The 26,781-nt window shown below is 45.4% G+C and overlaps 1 protein-coding gene across 4 annotated transcripts in view; it reads right to left on the bottom strand.

The window, feature by feature from the left end:
- The window catches only part of DAGLA (diacylglycerol lipase alpha), a 49,351-nt gene extending 28,677 nt beyond the window's left edge, over positions 1-20,674 (bottom strand). The window contains exons 1-8 of one of the 4 annotated variants that reach the window (XM_019547326.1): positions 19,991-20,674; positions 16,674-16,812; positions 15,819-16,030; positions 12,570-12,671; positions 11,803-11,941; positions 8,250-8,337; positions 2,832-2,966; positions 1,778-1,855 (exon numbers count right to left, since the gene is read on the bottom strand). In XM_019547326.1, the coding sequence (XP_019402871.1) occupies positions 1,778-1,855; positions 2,832-2,966; positions 8,250-8,337; positions 11,803-11,941; positions 12,570-12,671; positions 15,819-16,030; positions 16,674-16,768 (849 nt within the window). In that variant the 5' untranslated portion in view covers positions 16,769-16,812; positions 19,991-20,674. Of the gene's footprint in view, positions 1-1,777; positions 1,856-2,831; positions 2,967-8,249; positions 8,338-11,802; positions 11,942-12,035; positions 12,254-12,569; positions 12,672-15,818; positions 16,031-16,673; positions 16,813-19,990 lie in introns of those variants that run through there. The other 3 variants (XM_019547323.1, XM_019547324.1, XM_019547325.1) reach the window with 3 other exon arrangements.
- Between the last annotated feature and the right edge of the window lie 6,107 nt (positions 20,675-26,781).

Genomic DNA, 26,781 nt, shown 5'->3' with positions numbered 1-26,781 from the left:
GTAATCTCCTTGCTCAACTCCCTTCTCCAAACTTTTCCCCACCTGACCAAAGTGGAAAACATGCTGCCTTGCTTTTCTTTGGCCTAGGCAAATGTAAGCCTTTCTCCTCCACTGCCAACACAGCTGCAAGTCCCAGACTTTTCCTTCAGCTGCCTTGTGCAGGGCACACTGGTTGTTGCTGGCCAGATCCTCTGCTGCAGTAAATCAGCACAGTGGTGAAACAAAACTAAGTAACACCAGCTGAGGAGTTCACTCTTAATGTTTAATAAAGTTAAGAATCGGATCTCTTCTCCTCCTTTACACAAAATGACAGCCCATTGTGAAGGAAGCCTCCCCACAGTAGGCTTTGCTACATGGCAGTTTTGTGGAGATAGTCCAATTTCCACTCCCAATATCCAAGGATGCCAAGTGCTCTACAATGCCCAAACCAAAGATAGAAGAAAGTTACTTCTCAGGAACAGGATATCCCAAAATATATAATTTCCAGCTAGCCACAGTGAGGCACAGAGATGGAGTGGTAAAACCTTCCACCTAGCCTGCCTGGGTCCACCTGCCTCAACATGTGTGCAATCAGTATTAAGCTGGTTAATAATAGGAGACATGCCGGCACACCCCCTCCCCTGACCCAGGTAGAATGACTTGCTTGTCTGATGGCAAGCAGAATGCCAGCATTAAACAGTACAGAAGAAGAGGCCCACAGGCAGGTTAATCACAGAATCACTTAATCAGAAGAGACTTGGATTGGGTCACCTAGCCTCTCTTGCATGATTTATCCCCAAATCCAGAGAGATGAACAAAATTTGCTCAGACAAGAGCTGCAGTGGCAGCATGCCAGGAGACAAAAGCCAAGCTTAATTTGCACATAATGAAACAGATTGCAGCTGCCTTCTTCTTCAGTACAGAACTGCAACTTGCAGAGACAACTGGTGCCAGGAAGCAATGCTCCCTCCTGATCTAGGTGGCTTGCTGCTCAAACTGAAATGGAACCCCACACGCTGGGATCCAAAAACTATGCTGGCAGCACCCGCAAAACAGAGTCGGTATTACAGTTGTATCACTGAGTCCACATCTTTAGCCCTGGATAAGTCCCTAATTTCTGGTATTGCCACTCAGCTGAGAAAGAGCACTGAATGCATGGAGGGTCATAGGGAGCCTTAAGGCAGCATTTCTCAACCTGTAGGTCATGACCCAGAAGTGGGTCACAGGAATATATGAAAGGGTTGCGGACATACTTTAAAAATGGATCAACAAACTTTAAAAATGGATTCTCCTTTAAAAGAGAAAAATGTGGAAAATCGTGGCTTTTCCCTAGCAGGCCGGCAGAGTTCCAAGCCTGTAAGGGACAGCTTTGGGCCCCTCATGCTCCAGAAATACACCCCCCTGCCCCATCCCACAAACCTACCCCCTGGCCCACACACTGTGGGGTTGGGGCCTGGAGGTGGGGTGCCAATTGGTCAAGAGTGAGGGGAACTGGGTCGGGACTGGCCTTTGATGTTTACAAATGGGTCCTGGTGGAAAAAAAAAAAAAAAAAGGTTGAGAACCACAGCCTTAGGAAATGTAGAAGATGGAAAAGCCCACAAGTGCAAGCACTTTTTATGATCATCTAATAAGTCTTTCAATTTTTTTGCGATTATGCGAGACAAAAAGAGAAAGAAAAGAGCAAAAATTTGCTGAAATGGAGAAAAGGGAACAGGGCTGTGTGGAGAAACAAGGTGGGCTTGCTGTACTCTTAAAAGCTGCAGACAGAACAGGTGAGATCACTAACTGATGACTTACTGCATTTTTCAGATCCAGGTACTTGGTGTTCCTTGTCACTGGCATCCCAGACAGAAAGGCCAGAATGTCATTGTTCGCCTGTAAATCACATACATGCATAAGCAAGAGTCCTCTCTGAGTCACCAAGAAACACTGGCTGTGCAGAAGGGCAAGTGTCCTATGTCAACACAATTCACAGGCAGCAAGATGTTTTCCTACCACCTGGCCAGCTTTCTGAACCCATCACTGCTCCAACTTCTGTCCACTCTGATCTCAGTTCCCCTGGTTCAGCACCTCTGCTGCCAACAGCAACACAGCCCTGGAAATGGAAACCCTTGACCATTTCATGACCATCACTTTTTTTGGTAGGAGTAAATCAAATTCCAGGTTCAGTAACTTCCTGAGAGCTCAATAATCCCCCAAAGATTCCCTTTGCTCTTTCATCCCAGTGCAGGGAAGATGGATGACTCAGGAGTCATGGTCCAAGCCTGGAAGCTGGGAGGCTCAGGTTCAATTCCCAGCCCTGTCACACGTGACTGTGAGCAGGTCACCTGGTTTCCTTCTATAGGAGGCATGGCATGTTTGTCATAGGGTCCACCAGATTATTTGTAATCTGCAATTCCTAGAACACCATAAGCACCAAAACTACATTGGTATGATGGATGCAAAATGAATCCTGATGCAGAAGTCTACTTTATGTTCCTCTAAAGGACTGACTGGTTATTTTGCTGTGCAATGTGAAGTAATCAGCCTATTCAACCCTCAAGGTGACAGCACTTCTGGGATGTGGGGCTAAATCTGTATGCATCACCCCCTACAAAAGGAAAGTGGCTGGAATTTTTGACTCGCTGTCCCTAAAGCCCATTAGAAATCTCAGGTAAACAAATATTTTTACTTCACAGAGCAGTGACTATGAGTGACCCATCGGGCTACAGAAACAAGGTGGGTATGTTACATGTACTGAGACGTCAGGGGAACAGGTAAAATCAGAAGACAGGTGGAAATAAGTTAGGTAGCCATATCCTCAGGGTCCCTTATAGGCACAACAGGACCTGAAGGCACACCTAGTACTCACCTCATCCAGCACTGCACTGCGTTTTGCCCTCTGTCGCTGCCGCAGGAGGACCAGGCCTGCAATGATGTCAGATGGGACTATGTCAAGGTCTCGGAAAAACTCAGCAAATAGGTAGGCAATTTCAGAGTAGGCATCCTGCAAAATCCAGAAAGGGACGGGTTAAGGAAGAGAAATTTGGGAAGGATGGGGAAGGAAAGGAGCTAAAAGGGAAAGCAAATTAATGGAAATCAGTACACAACAATGGCCTCATTCCAAACCATCCCCCAGGGGACCTCATGGGAGACAGATCCAGTCTAATAATTATTAATACTGCTCATTTATATTTACAGTAGCAGCACCCAGCAGCCTCCTCCAAAAACAGAGCCACCTGAGAGCTGGGTGCTATACATATAGATAGGAAGAACGTCCCTGTGATAGAGAAGACAAAGAGAGAAAGAAAGGATTCTTGACTTGTTTTGAGGGTGATAAACAGAGGCACAAAGGCAGCTTGGAACTGAACCAAGGCTCCAGTCAGTTCCTTAGCCTCGAGACCAGCCTCCTTCTTTAATAGTGATTTGATTTGAACAATTCATTTTAGGAAGAGAGATAGCTGAATTACTTCTAAGAATATTATGTGTACCTCTCCTAATTTGATTATCATCATGCTGTTTGCTACATGGTTTCAGAGTCACCTCAGTCCTGGGTGGTATTATACATCTGCAGGAATATAAGCAATGGGTTAAGCTAACAATTACCTAGTATTTAAGGGGACAATATTGTTCCTGGAAGAGGCCTAGACCCACCCTCCGCTGACATAAGCAAAATGGGTCTCACGGGGATATGTGGAGCAAAAGGACTCTGGAACTATCCAAAGCTGAACCCCCAATAAACAGAGGGAGAAACTATCTACAGAAAAAGATGACTGAACTGGAGGGGTGAAATGTAGAAGGGTTTCGCACAAGAGGAAGGACACCAAGCAAGACCCAAAGTGCTCTAAAAATCCTTGAATGCTGGAGTAGGCATGTGACAGGAGAGGCTGGTTTAGAGGATGCAATCTCACTTCTACTCTGACCACTCATTTGGAATTCTTCATTTCCGGAAATAAATGAATTCCATCTTTAGCAAACTAGGCAAGGCAAGCAAGCAAATCCCTTTTCTCTTTGCAGAGATGAGGGCAAGACGGGGCTCATATCACTCTGCCTCAGGAAGACTCCTGCAGGGCAAGATTATTTACTTCCATATCTGGCTGCCTATACTACAAAACTGAATCATCAGTAATTGAAAGCATGGGACTTCAAAAGCCAGTGATGCACAATGCCACACTTAAGTGTGCTCTTTTAAGTAGCATTTTGTCCAGCATTAATCTTAGCCCATTCTGAAACATTACCCCTTAGCAGAGCTGACCCTAGGGATGTCCAGGGCCCGGGACATATCAGTTTGTGCGGGACTTGTGTGGCTCTGCCTCCTGGTACCTTGTGACAGGTTCAGGTCCCAGGAGCAGCCATGACACTTCCTGCTGGCCACACAAATCCTATCCCACTTCTAACTCTAGAGGCCCTCACTTCCTTTACTCGCCCACCATGCCTTTGTTAGAGGGAGGCTGTTATTACTTATTAATAATACATTAATATACTTATTATTTATTAGGAGGAAGGCTGCCTGAGGGACCCAAAGCAAGTCTGCTATTGTTTCAGTGTCAGGCTTAGACTGTCTCGGCCTCCACCCTTTTTTTGCTACTGCTGAGCCCTCTAGCTATAGTCCAATGACTAGACCATGCTTCATGGTCCCCAGCTTCTTGTCTGCCTTCCAAGACCTTATCTCCAACCTTTTCAGGCTGCTGAACCTCCCAGGACTGTCTGGGTCTCGGGCCCTAGGCCTATCTGTTCCAAGGCCTTATATCTCTGCCCTCTCTCAGGTGGCTGAGCCACTCCAGGCTGTCTGAAATGACCCCTTTGGGAGTGCACAGCATACCCCTCACAGGCACTGAGGATTGCCCCTCTCAGGCACTATGGGATTGCTGTGCCCCCTGCTACAGGTGCTATGGGACCTTCAAGCCACCCTTCATAGTTCCCCCCAGCCCACTGAGATCTTCACTCCATATACTAAAACCAAACATCTAACACAAGCGCTTCTGGCTATAACAAAACTACTACCCCAACGTGGGTCTAAATCCTCTGCTAGCCGTAAGCTTCCCTAGCAGTCTCAAGGCCTAGCACACACAGTTTGATTCGCAGTCACAGGCACCCCTATAAAGATCTTCCTTGCTCAGCCTCCATGGCCAGACTGCCTGCCCTAGCTCTGGCCCTGCCACCTCTCTCCCAGGGCCCTGGCCCCTTCCAGTCAGCAGACTTCCCTGCATTGCTTGCAGGTGCCTGTTAATTAATCTCCTTAGCTGGTCTCTATAGCAATCCAGTCCCAGCTGCACCCTGCCTGTCTGGCAAGGCCCTTCCTGGGCTGCTTCCCACTTAAAGTGACAGAGCCCCCAAGCTCTCTGTCACATATCTATACTCCAGTTTCTAGCACAGTTCCCTGAACCAGGGCATGCAGGAAATGTGAACAAATGTAGGTGAGAAAAAAAACTCCCAGAAGTCAAAGGCAACAAACAATCTTTCCCAGTGGAAAAACCAGGGGGAAAGGTTAACTGTTACTCCTTGCTCAGCAAGAAAGCTTTCAAAAAGTAACTGCAAGACCTCGGAGATGAAGGTCTTGGAAGCAGAGGGTATTTGAACATGTATGACATTTATACACGTGCACCGGGGTGGGAATGGCATAGAGTGGCCCCAAGAGCTGCTCTAATTAAAGCACCTGGAGCATCTCGTGCATCAGCATCCCAGCACTTCAAAATGGCAGTTAGGACACTTTACCTAAACCTCATTGAATGAGCTTTAGATAAAGCACCTGCCACCAGTTTGAAGCATGGGGGTGCTGATATATGAGACACAGGAGGCTGCTGGAGTGTGGCAATCGCTGCACTCCAGTCGACTTGATTAACTGAGTCAGCTCCGAGATGCTGGAATTACACAAGTGTCCCATTGTGGGGTACCAGGCAAATGCACACTAGCCTGTCTTACTGTGCATTAACTAAAGAGCATGAACTTTAAGTGCTGCTGAAAATGCAATTGCCTATATTAACGCACACTAATTAAATAGCAGAGCTGACCCTAGGGATGTCCAGGGCCCAGGACATTATCAGTTTGTGCGGGACTTGTATGGCTCTGCCTCCTGGTACCTTGTGACAGGTTCAGGTCCCAGGAGCAGCCATGACACTTTAATGCGCATTAAAATGTGCTAATGTGCATTAAAGCGCACGTGTAGCTGCACCCATAGAGAGCACAGCTGACACTTAGTCTCACTGGGTGCATCTACAGGTATAATTAATGCAAAGCAATAAACTTTGGAGCTGTTTGAGCTGGAGTAAACTGCTCCCGGGCACAGTTTTTACATGTGAGCCCAGGACGGCAGCAATTTGAGCCAGGGCAGAGCAAGCCTCCAGCTGGCTGGGCTGTCCAGGTGCAACTGACTCCTACAATCAGTCTTTACACCTGCGTCTCAGTGCAGTATATTACTACAGAGTTCATTAGTTTACTCTGTCCTAATACCAGCAGAGATGCAGACAGTGACACTTTACTGTGGAGCTAATTAGTCTACTCCACAGTAAAGCACACATGTAGATGCACCCCTTGTTGCCCAGATTACACCCCAAACTCACAGGGCATTTATACATATACTTTTTGGTCTTCCGACATGCTGGAGATCCACCACTTCGCAGCGAGCTGACCTGCACTACACTGTTCTGCATGCAGTTGTATATGCCACAAAATGTGCATCAGCACACAGAAAATGGTGGCAGCGCACTTTTGAACTAAAGCACCTTGTATATGTTTTAGTTCAAAAAAGTGCACCACCGCCATGTTCTCAGTGCTGACATGCATTTTGCAGCCTATACTACTGCAAGCATCACAGCACTGGACACTTTTCAAAGCACCCAGCACTATGGCACTTGCATGTATAAAAATGCCCATCTCTGCTCAGTAGCTCATAATGATGTCCATCAGGCAAAGGTCTGTTTGCAAGTCCAGGCAACGACTACACTGACAGAGCCAACTTTTCCTAGAAGCCTGGGATAAGCAGCAATGTCTATGAACTTCAGTATGAAGACAGCAACTTTTCTCCCTGCACTGTAGGAAGGTGCCCCAACACTGCAACTCCAGACCACAAAAATGAAAGTTCCTATCTCCAAGAAGGAGAAAACAGTAATTCCTCAGCAGACTGAAAAACAAAACCTCCATCTCACAGGAAGTGCTATTCATTTTGTTATTCATTTATATGCTGAACGAGGACAAAAGGTCAAAATACCAAAACTTACTGCAGAATGAAATTTAAATAATAGTAATAATTACTCTGAAATACAAAACGTTTTAATTTTCCAAATCAAATAATTTTATTTCTGAACACACAAATTCACATCCCTCTCAGAACCCTAACTATTCACTTCTCTTATTTCTCCTGCCTTTAAGACTAGGAGGCTAGAACATGCTGCATTTGGGGAGCATTTTTCTGTACCATTCTCTATCCCCGCTTAATGAAGCCAAACTTTTTTTTTTTTTTTGATTTTTGGCCACTGCTGTGCATTGACATCTTTGCTGAGCTGTCCTTGATAACTCCTAGGTCTTTTCCTGAGAGGTTATAACTAATTCAAAGACCATCAGTGTGCTCAAGTAATTTAATTATTTTCTTCCAATGTGCATTATCTTGTTCTTATCTACAATGACTTTCATCTACCATTGGTATCAATTCCCTGGTTCTGTCTGGTCCTTCAGGAGTTTCTCTCAAATGCTGCCGTTAACCTAAATATTACCGAGTCATCAGTAAAATTTGCCACCTTACTATTTACCACTCTAGCAGGTCATTTATAAATATACTGAATATTTGCTCTACAGCATGAATCTGCTCCCTCTGAAGTCAATGGCAAAATAGCAGCTGACTGCAGTGGGAGCAAGATAAAGAGCTTAGGTTAGACCTGTGAAGCCTGCTTCTGCAGTATGAAGCTTCCCACACTGAGAACTGGTCACTGACTCCTACACTGGTGTCCTGCCACAATCAGTTTGTAAGCCATGAAAAGACTTCTAAGGACATTATTAATTTGAGTCTATGCAGTCAGTAGCAGTTTCAGGAACTCCACCTGTCCATAAGAGTTCTCCTGACAATACTGGTGTTTTTGCATCTTCCCATTTTAAGACACGTCTCTGTCTCTTTGTCCACTCCCCCTGTTGTTTGTGTAAGAAAAGTAAGTGAGAAAAAGGAAACTATGAAACTGACCACATAAAGTGCTGTGGTTGTGCTCATCCTCATGTCCTGTGCCCTGTTCTGAAGAGGTCAAGACCAGGGCAGATGATGCCTAGTGTTTGCTTCCTAATAGGGAAACGCTCAGTTACTTACTGACTGGGAATCCTTTGTTCTTGTGCAGCATAGAAAAACTTTGAGGCGGCGTGTCCAGCTGCTGGCCTGTCCCTCCTCCAGGCGGTGCCTGTGCCACAGAAGTAGAGAGTGAATATGCATATGAGGAAAACAGGTAATAGGACAGCAAAGAGGATATGCACAGAGAAAGCGCCAAGAGCCAGTATACACACCATGCACATTGCTGTCAGTGATATCATGTACACATGGCCAACTTCTCTTTTATTACAAGGCCTCTTTACACTGTTCTGGCAGCACTAAAGGGTCTTAGTGTAAAGAAGATTCTGGCTCAAGCTCTGTATGCCTACGCATATGCAGGACAAGTAAAATGATTTAGAAGGCAGTGTTCTGTCCATGATAAATATTGTTAAAAAGTACAGAGAAGGTGAATTTTCATGAAAGCTCCGATCCATCTGGCAAGACCTAAACATCAGTGTCCACAGACTTAGTCCCATCCCTGAGAAGAAAAGCTGTAATGAGGCTACTGCTTTGCCATGGTCTGAGAGAGGCAAAATGTTTGAAAATGTCTGGCTCTTTGGAGTGTAGAAGGGTGCCTAGGAATAGCTGTTTGCAGGTGATATAACATTTTCTGGATTGACTGTACCACCCAACAACAGACCTTTTTACCTCTACAGAAGAACGCCTGGGCTGCTACAAATTGGACTTTACAAATAGAACAGGGCAACATTTTTCAGCAAATAGTTTATGCAATAAAAATACAATTCTGGAGGAACCAAAATGATTTTCAAATTTTATGAAAAATTTTTGCTGAAAACAATTCTAAACATTTCTTTTAAAAAGATGTTTCAGTTTTTACTTCATTTTCTTTGGAAAATTGCCCCCCACATTTTTTTTAAAGGTTAAAAATCCTAAAAGCAAAATGTTTTGTTCAACCCAACACACAACACTTTTCAATGTTTTGGTGCAACCACTGAACTAATACGATCAAATATTTGCAAAGTTCTGCTGACAATTCATTGCAAAGGAGCTCAAACAAAGCCAGAGTGCCACTGGACAGTAGGATCTACACTTTGTAAACTAGTCCTTCTCTATTTTTGATTGAGATGTGTACAAAACACAGATTATCAGATCTACCAAATACACTTGCCTTTAAAAGATGTGGGGAATGGTATCCAATTTCTTCTGAAAAGCTATTCTATAGAGATATTCCCAAAACAGATTTTAATGCTGGTAGCAGTAGAATGAAAGACAGCTTAGATTGTTCAGAAACAGATCACCTCAATTCTGTTCTCCGAGCACAGGATCCTGCTGGGAAACGCCCATGCATACAGTGGGCTGCTTCATAAAAGATCTGGTAATAGAAGGCACTCCAACATGGATGAGGGAACAAGTGAGAAGATCCATCTGATCATGCCTGACAGGGATCTTCAAAGTTTTTAAAAACAACCCAGAATCTGGTAGTAAGACTCCAAAAGAAGGGCAAGAATATTGCTGTTTTAAGAAGCTAGCAACAATCAGTAGCTCCAGAAAACAAGAAAGCCCAGATGGCCATGTCAACGACTTCACAACCTCAAGCTGGCAGGCTGAAGAGCCTGTGATGAGCTGGTATTTTCATTCCCTCCAAGTTTTCCCAAATAGGATTTTTTTAAGCTAAAATTTCCTGTTTACTTGGCCCAAAGAAATTTGCTAGAACATAATTAGCATAATTAGCAGAACTCTTCTTTAGTTCTGTAAGTCTGTTAAACACACACATGCATACACATATATCTGACTGCCATTTGTACAGCCAAAACCACAATGCAACTAAAATGAGTTAAAGAACTATAGCAAAATACCACAAAAAGGAAGCCACTAAAATCTAAGCATCCTAAATGTGACAAATAAACCAAAAAGAAGCCTGTCATCTTAACACGTTCTGTTATGAGGCAAGGAAAATACAGCTCAGATTTTCAAGTGGATTACAAAGATCACTTTCACACATACAAGTCAAAAGACTGTAAACTAAAGATTTTATCCTGAAAGGTTCAGAATGTCCTCAACTCCCATTGAACTCAATGGGAATGGGCAGAACCTTGGTACCTTACACTATTAAGCTCCCAGACCACAGGAGGGTATAAAAATAAGCCTTTTGGGCAGTATTGCTTTAATAATAAAAGCCATCAGCACATTTGAGGTTTCCATATCACAGTATAACTCACTCAATCTCAAAACTGTCGATTTAAACAGTCATCAACATTGAAATGTAGCTGCTTCTGGGCACAGCACGGCAAACAACAGGTGCACAGCACACTGCACAAAATACTACGGGATGGCAGGGAAATTAAGTTCAGCACTGGGCAAACCCCTATGCTTGTATATGCCTCTTTAATATCCCCATTAAGCAGAGAAGAGTTTATTTTTAACATATCAGGCTACATGGCACTCAGTTTCCCTTTTAGGAAGGTGAAGGGCTGAGCCACGCCTGCTAGGATTGCAGCATGTGGTCCTAGGCCCACATGCTACTCATCCTGAACTTTCTATACATCTGGATTTTAAATGCAGCACTCTTGCATCATGTAAGTTTGATTAATGAGGTACAATGAGTCCTGAACACTCTTGGGACTGATGCAAGGAACATAATGAAATAACAAAGAAGGGTCTTGCCCTAATGAAATAAAAATGCACATTCCTTTAAGGGTGTATGAAAAGGCCTGGAAAAGGTCCAAGGTCCTTTCCAATACATGAGCACCATCTAAACGCTCCTTCATTGTCTCAAATGGATCGAAGATTTGGAGCACTCTGCTCCACTGCAGTGGATATTCTTGAGATGAAGTACGTGACCTGCAGGCTTTTCTCCAAAAGTCTGTAATTTTGCACATTTAAAAGAAAATGCCCACAACCCTGCAAAGCCACATTCCTGACCAAGGGCTATGCGTGTGTCAAGACTGCACGTAAAAACAAAGCCTGTTTGTGTTGTCCCAGCATTATAAGAAAAAAAAAAAGTCTGAAAAATTCTTGTTGGTGAAAAAAAGCTTTCATATTCCCATTTGAGTAAGCTCACACAGGCACAAGAGGTTCTTAATTACAATGTCTAAACACCAACACAAAAAAATTGCTTCTGGACTTAGGCCAAACACAGGGCATTTCAGGCCAAAGGGTAATATTTTGAAAAAGATAAAAAATAAAGGAATAAAGGAGCTAGGAATGAAGATGGTGTCTCACTCTCAACTGCAGGATAAGTGTTACATCAGTGTAACAGGGGAAAAATCATGCCCAGGGTGAAGAACACTAGAAATTACTGATCAGAGCTCATCAGGGGCAGCAAATCCACTGCTTACATGGGGTCTAGTCAGACCTCCTGCAGTGTCCGATTTTCTCTGGACACATACATACACTGATCTACACATAGCACACACCATGAATATGCAGGAGCATCAGAACTACAGTCTTTCCAAATGACCTTTCACAAAGGAAGGAAGTAATGCCTGCATGTGAGAGCTCCCCACGGCAGGAAAGGGAGTGCGCCAAGAGCTGGAGAGATCAACATGTAGTTCCAGACCTCCTCTTCCTGGACAGCTGTTCCATGCTCCCTTACCGCAGGTTGTATGTCCTCAGGTTGCGCTGCCTTCTCTTTGTGGCCCGAAGCTTGACGAAGGTTCGCCCTGTCGGGTCAAAGACGCACAGGACAGTGATGCAGACACTCAGAATGACGACCCAGTTGCACACTACCATTCCTGCAGAGAGAGCAGAGAGGAAATCAGGGGCTCTATCCTTGGGCCACAGTAAGAGCTCCTCCACCCTAGTCTCCTGTGTGCACACCACGCTCACCTCTCCACTGCTGCAGAGAGCAGAGGGATGATGCAACCCTGCTCACTCTTGCAGCCAACTGTGGTGAAGGGAAATCCTCTGAGAGGGTTCTCCAGCCTTGAGATTCTTGCTCGGAGGTTACCCATGCAGAAGACACCTAAATATCTGTTCAATACCTCAGGGATTCCAGGGCTGGTATCAGGACCCTGGTAAGACTGGCTGAGATCCTGAAAGGAATTCTGCATAAACAGTAAAGTCTTCTATGAAACAAACTGAAGGGGACCTGAGCCTTTTACACTGGCCTATGATAGGGTCTTGGATTCCTGTCTCACTGCAGGCAGCTCAAGTGTATGTACACAGTACCTGCTCTGTGTGACTGCATATTCAGATAAGAAGTACCGTCTTCACAGCTACTGTTTTTCGATCAATTTCCAGGGGGGCCCTCCCCATGTATGAGAATGGATTATGGGGCACCCCACTATCTACAAAGGAGTGTGTAGGATATGCACTACCCAAGCACCACATTCAGGACACTCAAGGACACCAAATACATACCCAAGGTGACACTCTTGGCAGTGAGGTCATTGCACGAGGTGTAGTACTGGGTTAGCCAAACAATGCCCACTATAGCGTACACAAACTCGATCACCAGGATGGCTGAAACAACAGAAACAGAGCACACAATAGCAGCATCTTTCTAAAGGTTAGCACTACCTCCCCCTTCACACAGGAGACCAGAAAAACAGCAGCCCACCAGCCTAGTCTCTGGCAGTTCCACCTGTGCCTCCTATCAACAGCTCCCAGGCTGAGAGAAAAATCCTGAACACCACATGACCTTTAGCCACCGGCTTGCTAATTACCCTATTGGGCTCAGTTCTGTATTCTGTTTTCTAGCAGGACAGCAGCACAGAATAGATTACTGGGGTTTTAGCTACAAGACTTTGAAAGGTAATCTTTAAGAATGTGATGCAGAGGTAATCTTTAAGGATGTGATGCAGAAAGCCGTTAGACCCTGTATGCCCCCTATCCCTACATAACACAGTAACTATACTCACACCACTGCAACCCCTGGAGTTGCATCACAGGCAAAAGTAGGACATAGAGGGCTCCTACAGATAGGCAATGAGGCTGCTCCAATTTGCTGTAAATCCAACACAATCAAGTCTGCTGGAGTGCAAAATTAATACACTCCAGCAGCCTCCAGTGTCACCTGTATCAGTATCCCTGCACTGAAAAATGGTGGTGGGGTGCTTTAAACTAAAGATCATTCAATGAGTTTTAGTTCAAAGCACCCTGCCACCATTTTTTTTCAGTGCGGGGACACTGATACATGTGATGCTTGGGCACTTTTAACTAGTGCAGCTAGCTAACTAAAGCACCGCCCCCCCCCATACCCCACTCCCACCCCCCCAGAGCACATCTATAAATGCCCAGAGATCTCCAACCTCTCCCTCTTCCCCAATGCAATGCACATAAGATTCCCTTATATAACATGGGCTGCTAGGTCTCACCATGTTAAATGGCCTCCCTAACTAAGGCAGCCAATTTAGAAGGGTGTCAATGTGGGATGAATCCAACTCTGTACAATCTTGGGAAATTTAGAAATATATCCAGACCCTCTTATTCTAGTACCCAATCCCTGGGGAACTGAAGTGCAGTGAGACTAAGTCCGCTGCCCAAAGTCACACATGAAATCTGTGGTGGAACAGATAATTGCCTCAGGGCCTCCCAGGTTCTAGACTGGTTTCTTAGCCTCCTTCTTCTGAAAGTATATGCATATGAGGGGAAGAAATCAGTTCCCAGGCTTGTCCAGCTCAGACAGTTAATCCCTCTTGCTTCTTGTAGGATCAGAAAGGGGTAGATGGGGAGCCTTTAATGACCGTTGGTTCCAACAGATTCAAGAGGATGCATGTGTAACCTGGGGATCAGTCCTACCTACTTTCACAAATTTAAAAGAATGTGGAGCATTTAACTACCCTAACTCTGACAGACCTCAGGTCATGGCTATCCCCTACCTATGGTAGGCAATGGAATGCTCTAGCTGATTTCACTTGTGCTCCAGGCACCTACTGCCATTTCTCCAAAGCCAAAACCTTATTTTTATTAAGCACTTCAAAGTACCGCTTCTCTCATTAGTTGGTATATCCCAGTCACTGGACCGGTTTCCCCTCAGTAAAAATACAGACACATGCCCAATCCACTGGTCTTGTGTGTCAGTGATTAACAGCAGACCTGCCAAGCACCAAAACTTCTGTTACTTCTAAGGCCCCATCTATGTTGGTAAGCACTACTTATGAATGGTTCAGCAAATACAATTTCTAAGACTCTTTAGCCAGCCAACAGGGTTGGGGACAAATGCTTTTAAAGAATGCTTAAAAACTAGACTTGCTCTTACGATACTGGCTGCACATTCAAAAAATTCCCACAGTTGCTAGCACAAGGTTAGCCCCACCTGATGGGAGCACTAGAGTAGCCAAGACTCCCCTGGATTCCGAGCTCATCTAGATCGCACATGCTTAAAAATCTGGAAGTCCCAAGGGCCTAAACTGCATGGTGACAATACTCCCACTGCCATCGTCACTGTGGTAACCACAGTGAGAAACATGGAGCAGAAAGGGACAACGCCCTCATGCAAAAATGGTTTTAAACAGGGTTGACATCTTGGGCAGGGAAAGAGACTGCATTTTCATTTTCATTTGCTCCCCTTTCTTGGACCCCTCCACTCAGTCTGATTTTAATACATTATTTCTCAAACTGGCAGCCTCTGCTCCCTTCTCTAGGGAGATTCAGTCTGTCTGCCAGAAAGAGAGGAAAATTAGTTTGCTTTCCTCATTAATGGTTTGCACTTAGTACTCACAAGCGGAAATATCTCCCATACAGAGAGAGCTCTCAAGAGAGAATTCTGGGTCATTACTGAATCCTAAATGGGATCAAACCAGGCAAACAAGAACTGGCAACAGGTTGCTCTGCCCACATGTTTAAAATGGATTTGGCCCCATCTGGCCAAGCTTTCCACCATGTTCTGATGAAAACATTTCTCCCTGGGATAGATGTCTGGAGGACTAGTACATTTCTGTATCTTAGAGGATAAACCAGAGACATGAGGAACCCTGAAGAAAAGGGCTGCTGCCCTTTTTGGTATGATTCCTGGAAAATTTGGAGGGTAGGCAGTGGGAGAAAGGTCTTAGGAGGAAAAGACTGGTTACCCATGCATCTCAGGAAGAGAGGAGGCCTGTGGGCGTCCAGTACATATATTTACCTACACAGTAAATGTGCAAACTGCTGATTGGGTAGATACATCACAAATGTGGGTCAAAAGCTGGTCCGTATGTGCATAAAGTAGCTGGCTGGAGTGTACACATGCATCAGAGAGGGGCAGGTGCACACATCACGGTGGGCATATACATAGTTTATAGAGGCATATGCTTGTATTATGGCAAGGCTTGTGGAAAGGTGGAGTGAAGAGATAAATGTTTGACCAGTTGGACATGCTTTTTATTGCATAAGGGAAAGCAAATCTGCTTGTTGTAGGGAAAGTGGTGTAGGCTGGTGTTCTGGTGAATGGGGATGAAGGAAAGGTGCGTCAGGGAAGTATGCTGGGTGATGGATCAAGATATGTAAGCAGGAGTAGGGCACTCCATTCCTGTTCCAGAGGGACCGTATATTCAGTCAGAGGAGTGACCATCTGGATGTCTTCTAGGAGCTATGAGTTTGTCAGTGTATGTGAAGGAAGAGTCTTCTGAGAGTAACAGATGGCAGTGAGGAGGCTGAGTAGTTAGAAGGCCCCAGGCCACTGCCTCTTACCCAGTCTGACATACAGCACATACTGCATCGAATCCCGGGGCTCTGTGTACAGGATGCTGCCTCTCATGCTGAGCCAGATGATTGCCACTTCTGCTATCATGCAGCTGAGAAGGATGCCCAGGTAGCCTCTGCCGTGGTCCACCAGGTTAAGGGAACAGGTCTCGTTGGGATTGTACACTAGCCCAAAGAGCACCACAGAAAGGATCACAAACCTGCCAAGCACAAGCCAAGCAGTTATCAGTGGCAACATGAAGCAAAGCATCTCCCCATCTAGCCATATCCCCCACTACTACCACCACCTCATAGATCCAGCCTTTCCATCCTTCAGAATCACAGAAGGATCCTAGGTGTCCCACACATTTCCTGCCAGTTCTTCCACTCATCTTGGTTAACTTGGTCCTGAACACACCCCTCCCCAACTATCATTCTGGAGACATGCTGCCCAGGTTTGACCAACTTGGTAACCTGGGACTCATCTACTTGGTGTCTCTGAGCTATCCTTTGGAATCTGCTAAACACACTACACTCTTATCGTTTTCCCTTGAGCCCCTATCAGGAAGAGCTTCCCCTCCCCCTGCTAAAATTCAACATGATGATTATAGGCACCAGGCTTCTAAAATACATTTTCCATGAAAAAAAAGTCAGAACAGCAGCTTTGAATTCCACTGATGAATAGAATGGCAAGAAGAGGCACCAGACATTCAGAACAGTCTGGCACAAGCTTCCAGTAGAAGCTGCCTGTGCTACACCAAGGAGCATAGGGAGAATTCCAGACCCAAGAGACAGGAGTTGCAAAAGAAAGCCGTGACTGGGCTCAGGGCAGCCCTCTCCTGAGTCTATGCACTTCTTACTTACCAGGTAGTATGAAGGAGGAAAAGGAAAATGGCTGGCAAAACGAGGTCATCGCTGCCTACAGACCAGCGACGGCGAAACACCACAATCCCTGGCATGGCTAGCAGGTCTGAAGAGGCTCAGCAGACACAACACTCACCTCCTGAAACAGAAGCACAGGAATGAACAATGTAGGTCATCTCCAGCCACCTCAAAAAGAGAGGGCCTGTGCTAGCACCCCTTCCATCCACCGCACATTAAGGGCCTGCCTGAGAGTCCTCCCTGTCCTACACAAATGATAGTATCATAGTTTCCTCTGCCCATCACCAGGGGGCATCCCAGACTCCAGAAAAAAGAGAGGGTGAGGGAAGAAGAGGAGCAGTATAATGAGGGGGAAGTGTTAGTTGAAACAGGTGCACAACAACTCTCACTGACTACAATGAACACACACCTGACTCCAGCTTACAAGATTACCTGGAATTGTGTTACAGAGCACAGTGTTTGTAAGTGATCCCTACAGGATGCCCCCGACAGGTTTTACAGGCACAAAGCTCTGTACAACCTCCTATTACCATGCTCTTGCCTACACATATCTGCCACCAGGCTCTTCAGTCCCAAGCTTCCTGATGATGCCTTCTGCTCACTTGGCTAGATGCACCAAAGTATCCAAAGTATCCACTAAGAGTTGGCCCTCACACCACCATGACACCATCACTACATCTCTCACCACACTAGGGAGCTGCCCATTATCCCACAGGGAAGCATACCTTCCCACCTTCCCTTGAACACCACAAAAGAAAAGTAGTACTAGTTGTTAATTGTGTAACAGTCCCCATATCTCACTTTGTCTCCTGCGTGCATTAAAATTACAATCATAATCAGTTGGGGGATTACTTTTCTCTGTCCCTCCCACTTTTTTCCTAACTTTTCAACCCAATGACCTTAGGGAAAAAAAATTACTGCCAGCCACATCAAAGACTATAGGACTATCCAGCTTCTACTCTTGCCAGGGTTCAGCCAAGGAATTTCAGTCCTGCTTTGCTGCACCCTATTATACTCCAATCGAACCCAGCCCTGTATGCTAAGAGTTCTGCCAAAGTATCACAAGCCTGCCATGGATATTTTATTTTGGACCTGAAGGCCTCATAGAGCTCTGATGATCATTTGCCTCTGCAGTGATCTACCACACAAGCTCTGGCATTTGCTCATGGCTCACGGCTTCATGGAGATATTTCTATCCTAGCATGCTGCAGATCATGCTACTCCACTTCTGGCTTCCAATGTGCTCTGCCACGATACATAAATGGTGACCTTATAACAACATCCCCTGCAGTACAAGGCTTCTTTACCCTCAGCTCTGCCACAGCACTTCCTCTGTGACCTAGAGCATCCTATGCTGTTTCAGAGCTTTGGCTACCAGAGAGCTTGGCCGGTGCATCTCAATTCTGAATCATCACCTTCTGCTCTTCTAGTTCCAGGCCTTCACATAAATTTGTCAATGCATCTCAGTCCTAACCTGCAGCAACCACGCTTTCCACAGTTGTGTCTCTGAAACACTAAGTATTACTTGGGTCAAACTACATAATCCAGGCAAAAACAAGAACCATTCGATACTCATTGTGATATAATCAGGATCAACAAGATATCAAAGGCTACAAACCACCAAGCCTTGTTTCTAGCACAAAACAAACAGTTCAATATTCTAACATTAAGTCTCACATTTCAGTCCTGTTGTCATATGATGCGAATGATGTGATGAGTGAAGTGGTTGCTTGTCATCTAAGAAGAATCTTCAAACGACCAAGTACTTTGGGTTCCTGATAGTCCAGGCAACCTGCATCCCTACATGCCAAACTGCGTTATTAGGGAGTCTGATATTATCACGTCACAGAAACCCTCATCTTGTACCCAGCACTCATGCTTCTGCTCTTTCTTCCACCTACTGGGCCTGAAGATCTCCTCCTGGACAAGAACAGGATGGCAGTTCTTCTCTTACATCTACTAATGGGGCCCTGCTGCCAACCTGGTCCAGTTGAATTTGATCTCCAGCACATCTCAGTCACAGTCACGCACCTCAGTCATACAGCAATAAATGCCTTCACACATCTTTAACACTTTTCAGGAGATTCCACAAATTAATATGCTGACACACTTCCAGAGTGTTACTCACTTCAGTAAAGGAAACGCTGTATTCCAAGATCAGTAGAACAAAAAAAAATGTGAAACTACACACCATTTGGAGTCACACTTCCCTAGCACATACTCATCAGTGCACTTGGTACATTACAGCCCTACCCTTCAAACTGCTCACTCCATTGGCCAGATGGTGATACTTTCAAGCCTTACCATGAATAACCCTACCACCTGTCATGGCACATGGTGGTACTTTCTACCTTTCCTTGAATATTGCTATCGCCTATTAAAACACACAGAGATATTTTTCAGCCTGTTCTTTCTTACTTACTGTTGCCCTGGCCTGGGCATGCACTGGTCTCTCCTAGTAGTTCCTTGTGTATTGCTGATCCTTAACAGTACAGGTACTTTCATCAATACTTAGCTTACAACTGCTCCCCCCACCACATCATTCTACTTTCCAGCAGCCCCCTACCAATGCAAGCAGCTGTACAGTGCCTTGTTTCCTACTGACTGCCACCTTCTATCATGTCAAGGAGTGCTACTTCATGGGGAAAGAAAACCTTTAGGTGGATTCCTGACCTATAGCAACAGTTGGAGAGGGAACAGCGTCCCTTGTCTTTCATTACTCAATATGAAAAAGACAGAGATTGATATTGCTAGTCTTTTCCTTCCTGAACTCCCTGAACACAGCAATGTGGGAAGCAGGGATAGAACAAGTTCAGTAAATACCTAAAGATTGCCTTTAAGAAATCTAAACCAGGAGGTCTGGGGCCCTTGCCCTCGTTTAGACAGGAAAAAAGGTGTGAGAGAAGGCCTCTTAGTACAACCCTGGAGTCACACTGCAAGAAATAAATAGCTCTTTCCTTCTATGGAGTCCTAGGACCTGAAGCCCTGGGTCGTGGCCAAAGAACTACATCTGAGAAAAGGAGTGGGGAGGAAAAGTGAGGGAATTGAGCAAAAGGAGCCTTGAGGTTCTTAGGTTAGAAGATAGGTCCAACTGATAGGGAGCAAAGTCTCCACACCCCACATCCACTTACAAAAGAGCTTCAGATACAGTATGAATCTGAACCAGTAATGCAAGAAGCCCTGGGATGCTGAACCCCAATCTGGGGGGAGCACAAGCATGCACAAGCCTTGAGAGAAGGAACCCCCAGACTGACAACACTCAGGTCAGCATAAGATCTATAGGAATCAGCAATGCTTACATGCCAGGTGGTCCAGCAGCAGCTCATTCTTCTCTTCCGTGAGGATGTTTCAGGGAAAGTGCGTGTCCAGGGAGACAGAAATCACAAGTGAAGGAAGAAACAGCAAACTCTAATGCAGCCATTGAAAATCCCAGTCAGAAGAGAGAAGGATGGCTCAGAGACTGGTTGCTGAAAAAGCAAGGCATCATCTTCAGAAAAATTCCCTCCCTCCAAGATAGCAATCTCATTTATTCAACTGGGGCTGCTCAGAACGAATGAGCCGGGGGTCGTGACTTCCCCCCTTCCACACCCCCGAAACACTCCAGAAGGAAGTGACATCATCCCTGTTCTGAGGAGACCGTGTGTGAATTGTGGGAAGAAGGACTGAGAGTGAGAGCACGCGATGCTGTCAGAGTCATGGGGAGAGGCACACACAGATGGAGAGAGAAGAGAGCACTCAGCCAGCAAGTGCAGCAGCAACGAAACCTCCCCTCTTCTGCCACCAGGAAACCGGAGCGATCGAGCGTGCTGCAGCAATGATTCAGGAAGGTCCTGGAGTCTCGCTGTGTGGGGGAACCCCCCCTGCCCCTGCAGTGGATAGCATCAGAGACCGCGCTGCCGGAGCAAAGATCAAAAATGCTCTGAGCTGCTGGTCTGTCCTGTGGCATTCACTGAATGGGGGGAGGGGAATTGGACAGGACACAAAGGGGCACTGAGGAGGGGCCACCCTCCTGGCCAGAGAGGAGGGACTGTTCTAAAGCAGCAGCCTCTCCAAGGCCTTTTCAGCCGTTTTAATTCCCTGTGACATGTTCTCTAGGGGATGGCAGGATGTGGGGGAAGGGTACAACTAGCTGTCTGTAGGGTGAAGTCTTAGAGAAAAGAACGAGAGAGAGAGAGATGCTTCAGCAAGACAAGATTCCAGCTAAACAGAAAGATTTTGTTTAATCCCACATCCTAACAGAACGGACATAAACCTCAAAAAAGGTATAGAAGGAAATGCAAGAGCTTCGGGGAGCTGTAACTGCAGCCGCAAATGCAGCGACAGCCTGAGGACAAGGGCACTACATAGTGACTCCTTACACAAGGGACACTCCCAAACCCTACAACCCCTAACAGACTCATCCTGACTCCACTGCTCCCATCAAGTCAAATCTACAAACAAAATGAGCTTGAACTCACATAACCATGCTACAGTTCAAGACACGCTGTATGGACCCCAACAGCCTGTGGCACGCCAGACTGCAGCGTTCCCTCATGCCCCCATAATTCACAGAGGCATTGGGGTCCTAATACCTATGCCACTGCAATCCAGTCTCCACTTTGTTTCCTGCAGGTTAGACTGCATGCGAAACTGAAGCCATGGAGCCAACACAGATGGTTAAATTCTGGATCCTATGCAGTACCTCAGCCAGCCTACTGGAGACTAGAAGAATTAGCAGAGATGTCTAAGGGGAGGCTCTGCTGTCTCAATATATTCACCATCTTCACCCAAAGCATCAGTCAAAAGACCCTCCACACTCACTCCAAAACCATCCTTTAACTCAGGGGTAGGCAACCCCTGGCACAGGTGCCAAAGCATGGCATAAGAAGGCGTTTTGTTTGGTACACGCACCTCAGGGTGGGTGGCAAGGAAGGGGATGGGGCTGCATTGCCACAACAAGGATCAGACTCCTCATGGCTTCCCTGGCACACCAACTTCACAAGTCAAGGGTGTGGGTTTTTTTGGCTCTGTCCAAAAAAACTGCCGAACCCTGCCTTAACTTATCTATACATTGCACCTGCAGCACCCTTGCTGTCAGTCCACAGCCCCCGTCTTAACTCCACAAAGCATTTAAAATGATAGTGTTTCAACAGAAAACCCAAATGAGAGAGAACTATTGTGCCTTAAACCCATCACACAAGCCTTTTCCTCTGCTGTCTGAAGCTACTGAAGCAGCCTCCCTTGTGGTCTCCTACAGCATCAGCCCTATAAACCACAGCACGTGTAACATGCTACTGCCATCTCCTTTGACACACATGGAAAATAGTGACCATAGTCAACCAAAAACAACTTCCCATTCATTTCAAGAGGAGTTTCAAAATTCCCTCCATGTATTCAAAATTCTCAATACATCCACAGAGGTAAGCTTTGACCCCAGAGACAGTTTGGCCCACACCAGCCATGTGCAGCAATAAGGGAGGACAGAGCATTGCACTGTAGGATGCCTAGAGGACCAACCAGATCTGTGTTGTTTGGCTTACACACTAAACACAGAGCAGTTCAAAATTCAACAGATCAGAGGAGTGGCTTTCCAGGTACACTTTAACTGTTCCAGCCAGTTTATACCAGTTCAATGAGGGTATATGGCCTGACCACTTCCGATTCAAACCCTGTTTGAACTGGCTCATTGTTATGTGCATCCACACCCTTGATCTCTGCCTCCTTTCCTCATCTAGCACTTTACCCTGCCGGGCAACCTGGCGCTGTAGAAGTAAGAATCTTGTGCTCTGCAGCAATGTGTATGCAGAATACCCTCCTTCTCACATCACCAGATGGAATCACATTTTATCCTTTGCCTGTACACTTGTATCATCTGTACCACTAGAATTATCTAACGGGTTTAAACTATTGAAGTTACTTACATCATACAAATGAAGTTTTCATTGTACTGAAGTCTATTACAAGCACAGTAGATAACAGCCACATATATCAGTTTCTGGTACCCTTCTCCATCAGCACACTTCGCCACACTATTACTGTGTGGAAGGGCCACTGGATTATAGCATACACCCGCCTTCCCCAGCAGCCGCCCCCATTACTGGACAGGCCTCCACCAGAGTTCTCTGTGTGCCTCCAAACCTCCCCCCTCCCTCTACCGCCTGGTCAGACATGGGACACTCACCATAACTCATAGGCCATGTCTTCACAAGTGCAGCATACAGAGGCCCTCCCTGTTCCTACAACTACGCCACACTATATACACTTACTGTACTCCACTTCAGTACAGTAAATCGACAATTAGAACTTTTATTAAAAGTCGTCGATCTTGAGCCAGCTATATTTAAACCCCCTAAATGGAACTCTTTCTGCCTGGGTCCTCACAATCTAAGAATTGTTCTTCTACTGGGGGATGTGATTTCATCTTTAGGAAATGTCCCAGGGTTGGCTGGGATGGGTTTTCTTGCCTATGGCTCCACATACAAAAATATATCTCCTCCTCTTGAATCTTGCATGAGGCTCACAGTGTACACTGAAGGGATGCCAGGGTGAAATGACCAGCAAGGCTGCATTCCCAGGTCACTCTCCAGCACAATTTGCCCCTGTCAAACATTTGCAGTACATCCAACAAGGACTGATAAAGCAGTGTAGGAATGTAACCCAGACCCAGGGAAAACAGAATTCTCCTCTTTCCCCAGGATGGAAGAGTTTCTCCATCATACAGAACCTAAGGTTGAAAACAGATCTCAGACTTCTCCCAGGACAAAGCCTTTTTTCCGGCGTTCCTACAGAGGGACAAGTTGCTCCACATTAAGTACCTGGAAGTATTTGAACTCTCCCTGGGACAACAGTGACTAATTCAATTTAAATGCTATCAAGATGCGTGTGTAAAGGACTGCCCCTGCCTGTTTTGCAGAATCACAGCCCTCACCACTCAGCCTCACCAATGTCTGTTTTTAGCCTAAGAAAACAATGTAAGAAAAAATCTCATGTTTAAATTAGCAGGAAGAATGAGGGCAGAAACAGACATTACCAAATGGAAGCAGATCACCTTTATTGGGCAGTGTGCTCCCTTTGCCTGGAGATTACTTGCATCCCTCACTGCCCTGCACCTCCTTGCAGGGAGGACCTATGCATCACAAAGAGGCATGAGTTGGCATGAGAGCCAGGGAATTCCTGGCATCTCATGTTTCTATGTTGGGATATGCACCAGGTCCTGCACTGACCTGTGCTCCAGGTAAAGGCACAGATTAGCACAGGTCATGGGTTGGAGTGGATGGAGTACTGTGGATTCTCTAGCTCTGCACCTCCACAGCAGCCAGCATCAGGCTCCACGCTGACCCCTGCCTTCAAGTGAAACATGTCAGCACAGGAGCCAGTGCAAGTCACAGCGTAGAGGCACAGGGCCATGTAGGCCCTAGCATGGAGACAAGGAGTGCCAGGCATTCCCCAGGGTCCGATGCCTCCACATAGGTACTCACATGGGCTTCCCCTGTTTATAGAGATTTGCCTTGGAAATCCTATAAGGTCTCCATAAGCAGGGAATATTGACTTTCCCTGCTTACAGAGGGGTGTCTCAAGATTCCCCAACCAGATAAAGCTGGGCAGGTGCTCCAGAGGCTCGAGGCCCAATTCTACCTAGGGTAAAGAGGATCAGTCACCTCAAGCCCCTGGAATACCTCCCTACAGTGACTGAAGAGTGGGGGCAGCTCAGGGATGTCCACACTCCCACTACAAAGCAAACACATGTCTGTTACAATAAAGTGGCATGATTTATTAAATTACTAAATTGCCCTTCAGGCCTGCAAAGGACAAGCTTTTACCGATAGGCCCAGCCCTGAGATAACCTGGGGGGTCTGGCAAGAATATACACTTTGAGGTGGAATGATGCCAGTTATGAGAACAAAAGGTACTGCTAGTAACAGGAAAAAGACAAGTCAGGTGGCCCAACATGCTGGCCCACCTCCAATGCATCTTATTCTTGCCTCCTTACTTTCTCACAAGGGCCCTAACCCAAACCTCTGACTAGTACAGAAACAAATCAAGGTATCTTTTGAGCACATCTGTGCTACTCTTATAAACCATCCCCTTGGTTACTTCCTCTAGCTACCTCTTCCCATTTGGGAGCTCTCTCTCTGCTGCGGCCCCTATTATCCTTGGACTTAGATGACATCTACTTCTACACTGTTGATTTCCCCAGCAATGCAATCTTTATTCTGACTTTATCAATTCCTTTTAGAATGTCAAAAACCCTTATCAAAATCTTCTACAGGGCTCCTTTTCCTCAGGAAAACAAACCCAATTCTCTAAACCTTTTCACTAATTCAGGAGACCTTATATATCATCCTTTCCAAGGTACTTATTTCTTTGGAAGACAATGCCCACACAACTGCACATAATATGCCATGTAAAGCCTAATACAATGACATCAACTTCTCTTAAACAGTAGAAGTACTGTTAACAACACGCAGACTAAGTCAGGAGTTCATTTCTGGGGTCTTTTTTTTACTTTTAAAAGAAAAATACATTTGAGGTTATTTTAGTTTGTCTTCTAGGTTTTGAACCTTTAGGGTTGTAATTTTCAAGCTTTATTCTGCAACCCTGAGAGCTGGACATTTACAGAATGTTGTTTTTTTTTAATGCAAGTTGGGATTCTCACTTAAATGGAGAAAAATTAAGAAATAATTAAGAAAAAAATGAATGATATAAAAGCACACATTACCTTCTTCTTGTGGAATGGAATCTGACAACATAGCATCCATTTAAAAATCAAATAAAAACCCTGTACACATCATATCCCCTTATCAACTTAATATCCAACAGACTTACATAGGACTGGCTACCCAGTGTTCAGGCATAGAGCTGTACTTTGCCAAGTTTACAACAGCTTTTGTTTTGTTTTGTTTCCTTTTTACTTCAGGCACAACATCTGAGCTGCTAAGGTGCTTCCTTGGCATCTATTCTGCAATCATTGCTTTGCTTTTGCAAAAATGCTTGGATTATTTTACAATCCACATTGTCTTCAGGACAGGGGTCAGTGCATGTCTTAAATGGAGACAACCAATACCCTAAATGAACTACAGTCTTGCTATCTTCCAAATTACTCTATCTTCTTATGACTTTATGTTTAGCAGTGAAATATAAGGTGGACACCCAACCAATTTAAGCGGAAGTTAGAGCCATATCATCTCTGAAGACACCCCCTTTTTCAGTACTGCTAAACTATCCCTAGCAGGTCCCCAGGGACCGCATTTACATGAATTACATCAGGTGACACCATACACCAGACAGTCTCACACATGCCCTGCAATTTCTGCATCACCCTCCATTTCAAGTTCCACAAGCAGAAAAACGTGCTAGACTGGCAAACAGCCTAAGCATTTTTTTATGAACCAAAGCATAGACATTTCCAGCAAGTGCACTTAATAGGCTTGTTTGCCAATGGTGTTGCCTGTCTTCTCAGTTATGGTCAGAGGAAAGAATTTTTGTGTAAATGAGAAAAACAAATGAACAGATTCTTCAGTTCCCTTGCCCAACATTCATGAGCAGACTTATCTTGTTGCAGGGACTGAGTGCCAAGCAGTGGGGGGGAATACTTTGTTAGGAGTGAAACTATACTTCTAAAATATTAACAGCACTTCACTGGCCACAAGTGCCAGAAGTCAGAACACTATGCCAGTGATCACTGACAATGAAGAGAAAGACATTAAGATTTCTAAGACCTGTACTGGATCTCCCATGTCCAGAAAAAAGGTAAACGTTGTGAATTATGGAACTAGCTAATAGTCGGCCCCAGTCCTGGGACTTTGCCTTTGACTTCATGGGGGGCTGTACTGTACTGAGCTGAGTTTCATATTTCCTAGGGTAGTGGCAGAATGGTGTTGTAGCTGTAATGGTCCAGAATTTAGGCAAGGGTTAAGGATTTTTGGGGTGATATCTTCTGGACTAACTGTATGGCTAGTATAAAGGGATAGCAACGTTATAGTTTCATAGTTTCTAGGGTCAGAAGGGACCTGAGCAGATCATCTAGTCCAACCCCTTGCCATGGCAGGAAAGAGTACTGGGGTCAAATGACCCCAGCAAGATGTTCATCTAACCTGCTCTTAAAGACCCC

This window comes from Crocodylus porosus, unplaced genomic scaffold, assembly GCF_001723895.1.
Source record: "Crocodylus porosus isolate Cpor-Errol unplaced genomic scaffold, CroPor_comp1, whole genome shotgun sequence".
Lineage (NCBI taxonomy): Eukaryota > Metazoa > Chordata > Crocodylia > Crocodylidae > Crocodylus > Crocodylus porosus.
Note: the sequence above shows the minus strand (reverse complement) of the source record. Positions and strands in the feature narration are given on the sequence as shown.